This window comes from Centruroides vittatus, unplaced genomic scaffold (assembly GCF_030686945.1).
Source record: "Centruroides vittatus isolate TY-2023 unplaced genomic scaffold, ASM3068694v2 scaffold_435, whole genome shotgun sequence".
NCBI classification, from domain to species: domain Eukaryota; kingdom Metazoa; phylum Arthropoda; class Arachnida; order Scorpiones; family Buthidae; genus Centruroides; species Centruroides vittatus.
In genome coordinates, this window is record NW_027122708.1 from 4,878,595 (window position 1) to 4,893,043 (window position 14,449).

At 30.3% G+C, this 14,449-nt stretch overlaps 1 protein-coding gene across 1 annotated transcript in view; it reads left to right on the plus strand.

Annotated features, from left to right (window-relative positions):
• CCT5 (chaperonin containing TCP1 subunit 5) overlaps nt 1-14,449 on the plus strand; it is a 39,782-nt gene that overhangs the window by 4,681 nt on the left and 20,652 nt on the right. Inside the window, exons 2-3 of the mRNA XM_067287152.1 lie at nt 6,196-6,256; nt 13,124-13,288. Of these exons, the coding sequence (XP_067143253.1) occupies nt 6,196-6,256; nt 13,124-13,288 (226 nt within the window). The remainder of the gene's footprint in view (nt 1-6,195; nt 6,257-13,123; nt 13,289-14,449) is intronic.

Genomic DNA, 14,449 nt, shown 5'->3' on the forward strand with positions numbered 1-14,449 from the left:
TAAAAGATTAATTATGTTCTAATTAAAATGAAGTATAGATTAAAAATTTAACAAACATTATCACTAACAAATACTTTTTAACTATGTAACATTAAAATAGCCTGAGGAGACAAATTGTCCCTGCTGGAACTTTTATTAGTTATTATTTTATAAATTTTTATTAGATCAATAAATGTTTGTGTGATTTTTTTAATTATTTTTTATGTGAACTATTCATTATATCAAAAATATCTCACTTTACATGTGCTATTTTTTTTAAAAATATTATAATTTACTTTAGATGCCCAGAGGGAACAGTTTGTCTCCTGTATAAGAGGGTGAATCTCAAGGGAACAGCATTCCTAAAGGATTAGTTTTGTGTTATTTTCAGTTTTGTTACTCTTCTATTGTTTCGTGCCTTTGTATATATGCATTTTTTGGAGAAATGTCTGGTTTTCATTTGCTACTAATTGCTTTGTTTGGTTGCAAAATGGCACCTCTTACAAGTGAAAAACACTATCAAAGAATTGTAGAATATTCCTGATAATGAATTGTACAGTTACGAGAGAGACTTTGTGACTGTGATCACGGTCACAATGTATCACACAGAAGTATGATGCTTTTCTGGACAACAGCTTTTCTCTGTGACCAACTCAGATATGGATCAAAGTACTATGATAGTTTTCAATGATTTGTGATGACATTCAGTACATTGCACCAGACAAAATTGTTTGGGATAGTTGTTTTAGATGATTTTGGAAACGAAAGGTTCTGGAAGAACAGGTTATACCAAAGGCAATATAATGCATACGTTGTACTAAGTTTATGGCATCTGGTGATAGACGATTCCATTTGCCAACACATTAAAAAAAATGTACTGAAACAATAAGCTTGATGAGTGCTGAAAGTTCATCATCACCTAATCAAGACAGAAGGATGAAACTTTGAAGACACTTAAAGTTGCCCCCATCCCACCTTAGGTATGTCCTCAAACAACTAAGTGTAGAATTTAATCCCATTTGGTGTAGATGCATTGTAGTGATGCTTATTGTGGAGGTGGCCTCACTCTGCCATCCTCCATTCAAGTCTCAAAAAACATGACCAATAAAAGCATTTTAAATTAATATATTTTAAAAAATTATTCTATAAATGTACTTTAAGCTTTTATTGCTATAATTTAGATATGAGGTATGAGTGGATACAAAAACACTGAGCTCCATTTACATTAGTCAGAAAATTAAGGCCTCCTTGTCAAAAAACAAAGTACAGTAATACTCCCGCTAAACACTGATTCAGTATAACGCAGTCTGCGTGACTCCTAAAAAATGCTCAAAATTTATGCTGATTCAAATTAACACGGTATTTCATTGATTCATATATAATACGATTATTCCCAAACATGAACCAATCAGCAAAAGATGGCAATTCGTCGTAGCGCTGTACTTCCCTTAAATCTATGTTTGTTTTGTTCAATTTTGGAAAAAAATATAACCATGGATGCCATAGGAAATATCGACTTCGCTTGGCAAGAATTAACTGATAAATGCATGAACAGTGTGTGGATGAAGTTCTGGCTGGATGTATCCAAGAATTCTCATTGAGAAAATGCCTATCACTGTATCGTTAGGTTGACAAAATTGTCAATTTAATCCATACAGGAAATGTAGATGAGCAGGATATTGGGGAGTTACTGCCGATTTCTGGTAAGAGCCTTACCAATGACGACTTCACAAAATGGCAGAACAAGGAATTCATGTAGAACTGGAAAATAGAGATTCTGAAGATGAACCCAAAAAATTTCTCTACAGTTTTCCTTAGTAAAAGTTTGGTAACAATAACGGAAATCGTTGATCAAATTGTAGCAAATGATCCAGATTTTGATGGATGCCAAAGCAAAACGAGGCATTTTGTATGCAATCTTCTGCTACCAACATCTGCTTAAGGAAAGAAAAAGAAAGCAACCAATGAAACTACATGACTTCATCGCAATAAACAAGAATTTCAGAAGAGCCAGGTCCTTCGTCACAAAAAGTTAACTTTACATTTCTGTGCGCATATGTTTATGTGTTATTTAACATATATTATTGTGCAAAAATTTATATAAAAATAACTTAAAATTATAGTAAAATTTCTTATTTTTGGTTGCATATCCCTATTTACTCTATGTTAATTAAAATGGTCTCGTTTAACGCTGTTTCACTTAGTGCTTTGTTGTCTAGGAATGCATCCCCCACATTAAGCAAGGTCTTACTGTATATAAAGTATTAACAATGTTAAAACACATAAACAGATACTAAAAATATCTTCTTTACTTGCCATGTCCAATCACCAGGAACAAACTATTCTCCACAGCAGACATGACCTTTTTTTAGAGGCTACACCTCTGCCAAATTTATGTAAAACAGTCTAAAATGTCCACAGGTGACAATCCCATTACAATTAAAAATATTTCTTTTTTTTCCGCCAGCCCTATTTTTATGAAGTAATAGGGTTTCTCTGGTTTGATATAAAGCCACTCACTCACAGTGGCTGGAGAATGTAAATTTGTAATGAAACAGATTTGTTGAGAACTGTCAAACTTGCTATATCTATGCAAAGTATGATATCCATTTATGTAATTGAAGCCTTCCAAGTCAGATGTATATGGTCAAACATAGGCTTACTGTGGATGTTCAAAATACAGCATCCACGTTTGTCTAACTACCCTAAATGCTAGTTAGACAATAGTGCTTTTTGTTGTTGTATTTTTCTTACTTTATGGTTAATTTCATTAAAATGTTGCTCTTTTTGTTATAACTGTATGCTGTTAGTTATAACAAGATAACTGTAAATTTGTAATCTCAGAGAAAAAGAATTACTGAATATTCAAATCAATTGAATACTAAATAAGTTCAAAATATTCACTAAATAAAAAGAAACAATACAATTTAGTCAAAAATAATTGTACTTTATAGCATATCTTTACAACATGACATTACAGTTTTGTCACCACAACATTGTAAAAACTCATCCACAACTTTTTAAGATATTAATTAAAGGGATTTCTTCAACTATATTTCAAGGGGTTTTTGGAGGACAATATAAAAAGTAGTGATGGAACAATTAATCAGAATCGGGAATTGGAAAAATCTGGCACTTTTCAAGAATTGGACAAATCTCATTACAATTTCTGATATTTAAAATGATTCTTCCACATTCAACAAGAAAATTAATTATTTGTTTCAGTCAAAGATAAAAAGTTTTCAAAATTATTACAGTAGAGCATTGATTATCCGACTCAATTGGGGACTGGGGTTGGTTGGATAACTGAAAAGTTGGATAACCGAAAAGTATGAAAAAATACATTATTAGTATAGTGTATTAGGCCTGGTTTAAACACTAGCCTCCCTTTCACGGTCGAGCCAGTGCTGCCAGCTAAAACATGCAAAAATTTAACAAAAATAATATTAAAGTAGCCAAGACAACCAAATATTGTAGCGCCACATCACTAGCGGACATTTGAATTTGCCGACTAGAACGCGGTTGGTTAACCGATAAGTCGGATAATCGATGCTCTACTGTATAATAATAATTAAGTATTAGTTTATCGGAAGCTTTCACGTCAATAAAGCAGAGAGCATGTGATGCCTCATACACAAGATGATGTCTGTTGCATTGGACTTTTTTTTCATGTAGTCAGAGTGATGGGAGATTGCACTCAGTCAATACTGTCTCCATTTTAGGGATTTAGGGTAACATTAGGGTTGCCATCAGCAATTTCAAATCAAAGCTGGTGGTCGACAAAAATATTTGTCATTTAAAATATAAACAAAATTATATTTTAATTGAAAAAATATTACATAAAATTATTTTTAATATTTAGTACAGTGATACCTCGGTTTTCATCAATAATCTGTTTGAAAACAATTGGCAAAATCCGAAACTGACGAAAACCAAGGCAGTTATTTCCATATGAATCAATGTAAATCCAATTAATTCATTCTAGACATTCCAAAATACATACCAAAAACACATTTTATAGAGAATTAATATAGTGTTAAATACTAAAAGCAATAAGAAATTAACATAAAAGACTAATTAGCATAAAGATAAAAGCATTAAGATTAAAGATAAGATAATTAGCATTAAGATGAAAGCAATGGAATTGTTCGGCTAGACACACTAGACAGGCTTGTCTTGTAGAAGCTAGTTTGACATGAGCTTCTAGCCTGTATTGCCCCATGGTAAAGTGTTACGTAATTGTCATGTAATAGTAGTTGTATGCATTTATGATGGTTGTGTTAAGGGGAATAATGCCTTTCGGGAAATCCGTTTAAGGGTAACTGGCCCCTAGTCAGGTGTTACAGACGTGGAGAAAACCCAGAAAATTTCACATTGCCAGCCCACCCTGGCTAAGCGTGAACCCACGACCAAACTCCCAGTGTTCAGGGAACAGAACCATTGACCAATGGTGAGTCATCACAGGATAATGCTCACACAAGAAATAATGCCACACTACACTGGAAAACATGTGGGTTGCCCTTTGTTTTTGCAAAATTAGCAGCAAGGTCACTTGAGCACGCTGATAAAATTTGAGGCAATCGACGAAAACCAAGACAAATTTTTCTTGAAACAAAAAACACCAAGGTATTACTGTATGTTTATTTATAATGATAAAATGTTTGAACAACACCTTAAATATTTTTTTCAGCAATACTTTAATTTTTTAATCAAACCTTTTGGACCCCTTTTCATAGGTCATAGGTCTATGTCAGGTTTAACAAGATTTCAACTGTTTTAGTTCAGATCTTGTCAAACCTGACACAGACCTATGAAAAGAGGTGAAAACATCTGTTTAAATACTTGAAGCTAAATCAAAAGTGTTTTTGTCATGATTCACAGATGATAATGTGAATCATAACAAATGCAATTTGTGCGATTCTAAGTAAAAATAGGTAATGTTACCTATGGTTCCAAGATGGCAGCTCGTCTGATTCCAGCAAGAAAATTGGGGATGCATGTTCTAACCTAACTTAACCTATTCTAATAATTTTGTTGGTAATAATTATGGTAATTTATTAGAATAGGTTAGGTTAGGTTAGAACGTGCGTCCCCACTGTTTCCCTTCTTCTATTTGCTGGAATCAGAGATGAGCCACCATCTTGGAACCATAGGTAACATTAACCATAAAAATAATTACTTGCACTAAATTTACTGCCATTTTGAGTTTTAAAAATCAATTTTCCAAGTCTAGGCATTTGTTTGATTCTTCCTTCTTCAAAAAAGTTTGTGCAATTGTATATTTAGGAAAACCTGGCTTAAGTGAATGAATTCAGAACTTGGGTAACTTATGATGATATTTGTTTGGCTTGTTGCATCATTTGTCAAACCTCATTTAGTGTAAATATGATGGAATTAAAGCATTTACAAGGCTTGGGCAAACTGATTGCGAGAAGCATAAGAAAAGAAGTGTATCTTCTCATTTACCTTTCTCCTCCCTTGGACATCGTGTCACCAACAAAACAGTTTCCAAAGATGGTGACCCTAAGTGACATGATGGGATAGTTCTTTGAGTAAAAGGGAATTAATTAATTAGTTGTGATTCTTTGGAGGTAGCGTTGCAATATTAACTTTATTTGAAATAAGATTTCAAATTTGTAGTACACAATAAAAGCATGCATATCCACATATAAATGGAGAATTTTTGGATTTCTTTTGAAAAATTGATTCTGGATTTCCTAGTCGTTTTCTATTCTCAAGTTTGATGTTTAATAATTAATAAATGTACCATGCTCATAATTTAATCATTAAGTTTTCTAAAGAAAAATAAACTTTAGAAAGTATTCAAAAGAATCATATTAGGATTGGGCATTTTCAGCAGAATCTGGAGAAATTTTGGTATTGTCCCATCACTAATAAAAAGGAAAAGAGAAAGGTAAGAAGAAAAAGAAAACTTTACAAAAAAAGATTAAAGTGTTATTTGAATATTCATTAAAGTAGTAGTTCCTGCATTCACTTATGCTCTGCATAATGTCTACTTTACAGAATGCTAATTAGTTTAATAAATTGTTTTACAGTTTCAATAGCTTTACATGGATTTCCAAAAATGTAGAGAAAATAAATATTTTTGCATAGAGAATCAATTGACGAATTTTAAGTGTTTGTAAAATCAAAGAATTATTTTGAATGTTTTTATTTTTTTTTTTAAATTTTTAATACTATCTTTTTGTATTGTAGTCCCATATTTTGGCTGGTCGAAGTGTTGCAGGAACACTTAGAACATCCCTTGGTCCTAAAGGTAAATATTTCTCTTTTACTATTTTATAATGAAATAACTAATAATGATGTAATTTTTCATAAAAAAATTAACAGGTTAAGAAGTTAAGGTACACCCCTTTCCAAAATTTGTGCGAGGGACTTTTCTAAAGTATCACAGGATGATTCTTTATTAACTTTACAATCAGTTGGAGGAGATTAGTTCCTCGTTTCCTCTTACCTCTGAGCACTTTTTGACATGCACTTTTTTTGCACCTAAATTGTGCATTTTTCTATTTCTATTTATAAATCAGTTATTAATAAAAATTATTAAAGTTTTAATTAATAATTTTTTGCTATTTAAGTAAATTCTTTTGATATAAAATAGTGGTGTTTAATAATAATGAATAATTGATCGATATATTTTCCAATATAAAAGTTGAAAAACTGAATACTTGCTAATATCTTTATTGATATCTGATATTAGCCAGTATTCATTTTCTTGATATTAGGAATTAATATTGAAATTTACAAAGCTAATTAATTTAATGGCCCAACTCTAACAAATTTTGAAATTACAAATGAAATATGTTGACAATTACAATTTAAATTTAAAATTTTAAGGATGATTCTAGTATCAACACTTAGGCTGGTCTACACTTGGCCTATAATATATAGTGCTTTAACTACAGTGTACAGTGTAGTATATATACTCAGGGTTCCTACACACCTGGAAAGTCAGGGATTTTCATTAGTTTTGGAAAAAGTCATGGAAGGTCAGGGAATTTATCAAAAATTGTCAAAAAGTCAGCAAATTTGTCTCCTTAACTGCCTTGTTGATTTCGTTTGCTGAATATGGCTGACCAAGCGTAGCAATCTGCAGGCGGCAAGAAATAATGCTGCAATCTTTAATAAGAAAATATACTAGAATCCGTTTTGAATATGAAATGGCTCTTTCACCATTCTGAAGCCATATAACAGGCATGGGCAAATGCGGCTCTTTTTGAGTTACATGCGGCTCTTGCTGAAAGTGTTAACTTCTGTTTTTTATTAATATTTTTACAATTTTATTTTTATAATTTTGTGAAAATATGTTTATTAAAAAAATTCAATATTTGTTTTATATTATATAATAAAATCGCGCACCTTACCATACTATCCACCATGACAGTACAGAACTGCAGCTCCCATGCATTTTGCGAAACCTACATTGCGGCTCCCACTGAACTCTTGTTTGCCCACCCCTGCCATATAATTTTACAGTTGTGGATTAATAACAGGATAAACTACTATTATGTAATAGTGTTTAATTTTTAATTTTAATAATTCAGCGATTATAAAAAGATAAATTTGTTAATTAGAATAAAAAATAACTAATTAAAAATTAGTTTACAAACTTTTGAAACTTGAAATCGTAATTTATTAGATTGTTCACTTCAAAATAGCTAAATAGATTTGTAAAAATCCGTAATTTAATTGTTTTTTACATTTAAAACATTACTATAGAACATAAAAAATTATAAATAGCTATTCGACATTTACAGTAAAATGCTGGTGCCAACTAGTAGTTTTTTACATTTGTTGTAACGACTTTCCTTGAAAAGAACTGTACTGCAAGCGTATTTTTCCCCCCCTCTCCCGTTAATTTCCACAACTTTGATACATAGTTTAATAATTAGTTTAACAGAAATGATGTTGGGTAACAAATATCCACTGATTTTGGCAAATTTAGGCATCATACTTGTAATAGATATACTGTAGTTATTGTTTTGAAAATCAACTAGGTAATCCAATAGTTTAACCAATGTTAACTCGCTTATAATTAATTATAAATTTAAAAAGCTGGTAAATTTTTAAAAAATTAATTAAATTACTAAAAAATTAAAATAAATTTGATTATCTTTTGTGCGAAACAACAACAAAACAATTTTTATAGTTATGTTGCAAAAGAAAAAGATTTGTAGTTACGATTCTATGCGCTGAACTTCTATATTTTATTAACATATGATTGTAATTTCGTTTGATGTTTATTTCTGTACACTCAAACCTGTTTTTGTGCGGTATATCAAAATTTCAATCAAATTGGAACATAATTGACTTCTGTAAACTTTTTAAAAACTCTATTGGATGTTTTCTATGACATCAGCAAGTTTTTTCATTTTTTTATTCAGTAAAATTTTTTTCTCTTGCCTTTTTTTCTGTCCCCTCCCATTTTAATAGCATAAAAATCAGAAATATTGTGTTAAATGTAGACTGCAGGTGTGAAATTTCACGCCTTGTTAAATGAAAGAATAACACTTCCTGCAGCTATATTTATAAAATAAAAGTATTTTTTAACCATTACTTTTAACTTTTTATGTAGTTTTTCTGTAAAACCACTTTTTGGGGGGGTGTTTATTTCGCAGGAATTATTTCCCAGCAAATTTTTTAAATGTTAGATTTGTACTTAAGTGGAAATAATTAATATAAAAAATAAAATTTTTAGAGGATTTTTTCCCCCATTAGGGATTGCAGAAAAAGGCCCAAGGAGTTAAAAAAGCAATTCCTAGTTATTTCCTACGATTTTGAGTTATTTTCTACATGAGACTTTTTTTATGCGGGCCCTATTCACCGCATAAAAAAAATACTCTGGCCTTTACACTGAAACCAAAATCAAAATGGTGGCAATGAAACATTTTTTTTCTTTTAATGAGTTGCCAATTCAGCTAATTTTTTGCTAGATGTAGTGGATTTGTTAGAGAAGCTATAGTAAAAACTTACACCTATCCCTCTTTATATACAATCTATTTTTACGCCACTTTGAAATAATGTTGTTGACAAAAGAAAACTATTTCTTTTTTTACATGATTGATTTTTTTATGAGGGAAAAAATGCTTTATTTGAAAATTTTTAAATTTAACTTTTTGTTAAAATTATGTTGCTGTTTAAAAAAGGTTACTCTTTTTGTTGAAAGATTTTAAAATTGTGTTTCTAAGTCAAGAGTTTATTTTAAGTACAGTACAGTACTATTTGTATATCAAAGAATACTGTTTGTTGATTTTATGCTATCTTGTATTTATCAGATTTACATACAAATAATATTGATAAATGATGATAAAATAAAAAGCTCATGTTTCATTTGTAAATTGCTTATTTTTTCATTACATTGAAGTTGTGGATTCTATCATACATTTTTCTACAGGATGTATGCATACTGTATTTTTTTAATGTGGCAGTCTTTGAAACATACAACTAGGCAAAAAGAAGGATAGATATACTCGATGTTCTCGGTAAATAAAATGCTGTTATATTATGTCGATATTTCACACCGTAAGAAATGTGAGGGTCGGGGAATTTGGACAAAGTTGGTCAGGGAAAATCAGGGAATTCAAAACAAAAATTTGAGTAGGAACCCTGTATACTACAGTGAGACCACTATATCCATGATACACAAGTATCGTATGGGTTTCACTTGTAAACTTGTCAAAACTTACTTTGACTGCAAGATTTGTGGACTTTTGCATGTGGTGCATAATTTTATTAAGTTTTCCTCAAATTCTTGAATCAAATAATGGTGGGTTTTTTCAATTGAATTTAAAATATTTTCATTCAAGCAAGTTTTTTAAATAACTTCTAAAATGAGTTCTAAGCCTAAGAGAAGACATGAAGCACTAATCATAAGTGTTGTTATCCTTCTACTCAAAAACAAAACTAAAATATATCTGCCTGTCTTATGGTCTTATGGCAGCGCAATTCCAGAGCATGGGACATGTCTGTATTATTCATTGAATGGTTTATTGATGTTTCATTCCTGAAGTGAAGAAATATTTGGAGAAAGAAGGGTTACCATTTAAGGTTTTATTGATAATAGATAATGCACTAGGTAACCCTCAGTCACTCAGCATCGAAGATGAAAGTGTTCAAATATTAATTTTACCATCAAGCATTTCCAGAATACAACAATTATAAGAATTTAAAACAACTTTAAGAAAATATATACATTAACAAAATAAAAAAACACCTAAGATTTAAATTTACAACAAGTAAACAAAATGAACCTTATTGCTTCAGTGTCCAAGGTTGATGGCACATTATTAAGTTTTACCATATTTTTGCGGAATGACCAGCATGCTATGGTCTATCCAGGGAGACCATGAAATCAGATATTTCTGTATGGTAAAAGCTGGCATACCAGTTTAAGTGAAGTTATATGTCCCTCTAGAGCAGTGTTCCGCAACCTTTTTCTACTTGTGACACACCCATGACTCAACATGGCACACCAAAATGTTTTTCCTCTCAAAAATGTATAATATGGTACTATTAATAGAATTATGTAGTGTCACTAGCCTATTATTATTATTAAACAGACATCAACATCTGTGAGCAAATTTATTTTACATTTAATTTCTTAGAATACATAAAAATGCATGGCTTGTAATAAAGAATAAATAAAAATCATCTTATTTCATCAGTGCTGTGGCAGAGAATGAAATACAAGCATTAGAAACATAGCAACTGTGATAAAAATATATAAATAAAACTTGAAATTAATGGAATATGTAAAAGTTCACATCACACCTTTCACCTTGTGATGGCACACTTCTGTGGGCTGCGGAACACTGCTTTAGAGGGTGCATTAAAAGAAACAGACAAGTTTTTATTCTTAAACTGTAAAACTGTCAGCATTACATCAAAAACTACAATTATACAGTGGGTGATTGGTAAACGAACACAATCTGTTCCAAGACTTTGTTCGCTATCCGAATTGTTTGTTAACCAACTATCGATTTACCATAGGTTTTTATGGGAATTTGATTAATTTGTTCTGGAGACTTCCAAAAAATAAAAAATATAAACAAAATTTAGTAAGAAAGTATATATGTAATAATAAAAATACATATATACACAGTCTTGCATTTTTATTAGATGCTTTTTCCATTTGTGGGGGTTAAAGAATCTGTTCAATTTCGATTGCTTTTCTCTCTTTTTCAGGAATTTTCAGAAGTAATTAATAGCATTGTAATTGTAGAGATCTCCAAGCCTATTAACTTCATTCTGGTTTGGATGTCCGTTGTTCTGACATTCTCCCACTTTCTCAAAAGATCTTTAGCTGCTTGAGACTTCTTGATATATCTTTTATAGTTAAGATTATCCTTACTGTAGACCTGTTCAAGCCATTCTACCTAGCAACATCAGACATCTTCTGCCCACTCTCTACCTTGGCTATTATATCTTGCTTGGTTTCTACAGTGAGCACAGTTCTTGACATTCTACTCTTTTTATGCTCCATAATATTATCAGTTTCATTTTTAAATAATAAGTTCAGAAAAGCACTTACAAAAATTCAGAAAACAGAAATCAACTAGCACACAAAACTTATTTAAATGCAAGGCCTGGATGAAATTTGGTATTAAACTGTTAACGAATAGCTGAAGACTAAAAATTATTTGTCAGAAAGGTAAACAAAAAGCTGGAATTACAAGGGATAGTTTCAAAACTCGGAGGAATACTATCCGATCTGTATCAGGTTGAGCATTGATGTCATCTCCAGAGCTCCAAAAAGTTTTGAATTGTCACCTGGAGACAAGGGAAGACCAATCAGTATTCACTATTTTATGTTGCATCTTTTTCTGTGTGTTCTGTGAAGTGTTCGGTATCTGAACTGTTCGTTAACCGATCACCCACTGTATATTTAATTTCTTCATTTTGTCTTCTTTCTAACAATGTAAAATATTCCTGGGATCCTGAAAGTGTTTTTTATGTGCATTTTATTGTTATTTGATTCAAAAATGCAAAAATAAACACATTAAATTTAAGAAACTAGTTATAAATTATCTCAGCTTACACAGATTAACATTGGGTAAAATTTGAGAGGAAAGTGTTATTTTTAAGGTCAGGATAGATGGTCAGAGTAGCCCACACTGACTGACTGCTACTAGTACAAATGTCAATAAGTCATTGTTTTATTGTCTTGTAAACAAAGATGCTCTTCCTGATTTTAAGTCAGTCAAATTACAATGTTATTTTATTGTACTCTGAAGAATGTTTTCTTTAACTTTTAATTAACAACTAGTTTTGTTAGATCTGATTAATTTTATATTTTTAGTCCCGGTTTAACCGGCATGCTGGTCTCCCTTGTTTTCATGCAGCATGCTGGTCATTCTGCAAAAGTATGGTATATGAGAACAGTAGATGTATTTGACCAGATTATTGTAACAATTTTGGAATATCAATGTTACTGGTAACAGAAGAAATCTTATGCCAAAACCTGGCTAAGTAATGTTCACAATATACTAGAATTATATGGAATTGCTTTATAAATTGTTGAGGATTATTTTAAATATTTACAATTTCAATGGAATAGGTTGTGTAAAAATAACAACTTTAATATCCATCACATTTTAAAAGAATGTCGGTCTTGCAATCAATGAGAGAAAGATTTGATATTAATCAAGTTTACAAATAACAACTAGTAAGAACTGGTTAAATTGCAATAAACTATCATCACAAAAATCAAAAACCAACAGAAATTGTAAAAAAAAATTCCTTCTCTTGTTTGGATTTAGAATGTTAAGTGCCTTAATATGGAGAAAAACATTTGTTGACATGATTTTTTTTTACCATTATTGGTTTTTTGTGATGGTAGTTTATTAATCAAGAATTCTACTAATATAGGTTTTCATAATAAGTTAAAAATTTGTACTAAAATATTTATATACAAAATATTTAATTTTTTATAGAAATTGAATATTTGTTTTAATTATTGACAACTTTAATTTATGTATTTTCCCCTGTAGCAGGGAAAAACCTGTCTTGAATGAAGTATTTATTGATTAAAAATAATTACAAAAATAATGAAAATTTATGATTACATTGATCATTTTATGGTTAGTCATTTAAATTATTTTTTACATCATGAACATTTTTTTAGGTCTTGATAAAATGATGGTTTCGTGTGATGGTGACGTAACAGTTACTAATGATGGCGCTACAATTTTGAAAATGATGGATGTTGAACATCAGATAGCTAAACTGATGGTACAGCTATCTCAATCACAGGATGATGAAATAGGAGATGGCACTACAGGTGTAGTTGGTATGTATTATATTTTCTTTAAATGTATTAGATGGTATTTAAATTTTAATGAACTAGTTTAAAATTTGGAAGAAGATTACAAACAATAAAACTAAATTTAAAATTTTTGATTCTTTTAGAAAATATACTCCTGACAATAGTGATTTTCACTTACTGTAGTTCAGAATTAAAAATTGCTCATTAATAAATAATTAGTTAAAAGTACATTTATTCAGAATTTGTAAGAAGTATTATAATAGTTAGACATGTCTAAAGTTACAGCTTGGGACTGAAATTTTTTGTGTGACTTTGTAGGGGACTTGAAATTTATTATTTTAAATTCAAATACAATTTAATAATAATTAAAATAGCATTTAACCTAACTGTGCATGTTGTGTGAGGGCAACTGCCTTAGTTGCATTGCTTGGCATTTTTCAGACACTATTATTTATTCTGAAAGCATTGTACAAATTTATCATTTAAGAACAATTGGATTTTTTTTTTATTTTTATTTTATCTAGGTAATGCTGCATGAAATTTTTTTTCATTAGTGTTATTTGAAAGCAGTAATTATTCCCATATTCATTGGTTTACTTGGAATATTCATTGTGTGTAGTTATAGAAAATAGGCTTTATGTTCTAGTTCAAATCATTTGTTGTGTGATGAGTCATTGTCTAGAAGAAATAATATTTGACATATAACTTATATTCATCAAACTGTTTAACTCTAATGGGATTTTGATATAGAATTTTTATAAACACTCTGTAATTTTAATTTAAATAAAATAATTAATCAGTGCTCATCTATTAAATAAGCTAATCAGAAACTTTCTATAAAGTGCAGAAACCATGTATGACTGAAAATAAAAATCATGTCTTGTGACAGTGGGTGGAGTGGGTGGCTTCCGGACAGCATTTGTGACCTAGCTTTGTAACTGCCATTCAAATTGCTTTTTTCAAACTTTTTTTTATTTGATTGCTGATAGATTTTTTCCACCTGGCAGATATAATAAAAAATGGACTTTCAATAAAATTATTTTAAAAAAAATCAATTATAGTTCAATTGCATGTAAAAATTTTAACCTTTGCTGCAAAATTTTAAAAATATGAGTTGTAAAGAATGGTATGTTTGTGAAAATAAAAAACAGATTGATTCTAGGCACAAAATACCACAATTTAAAA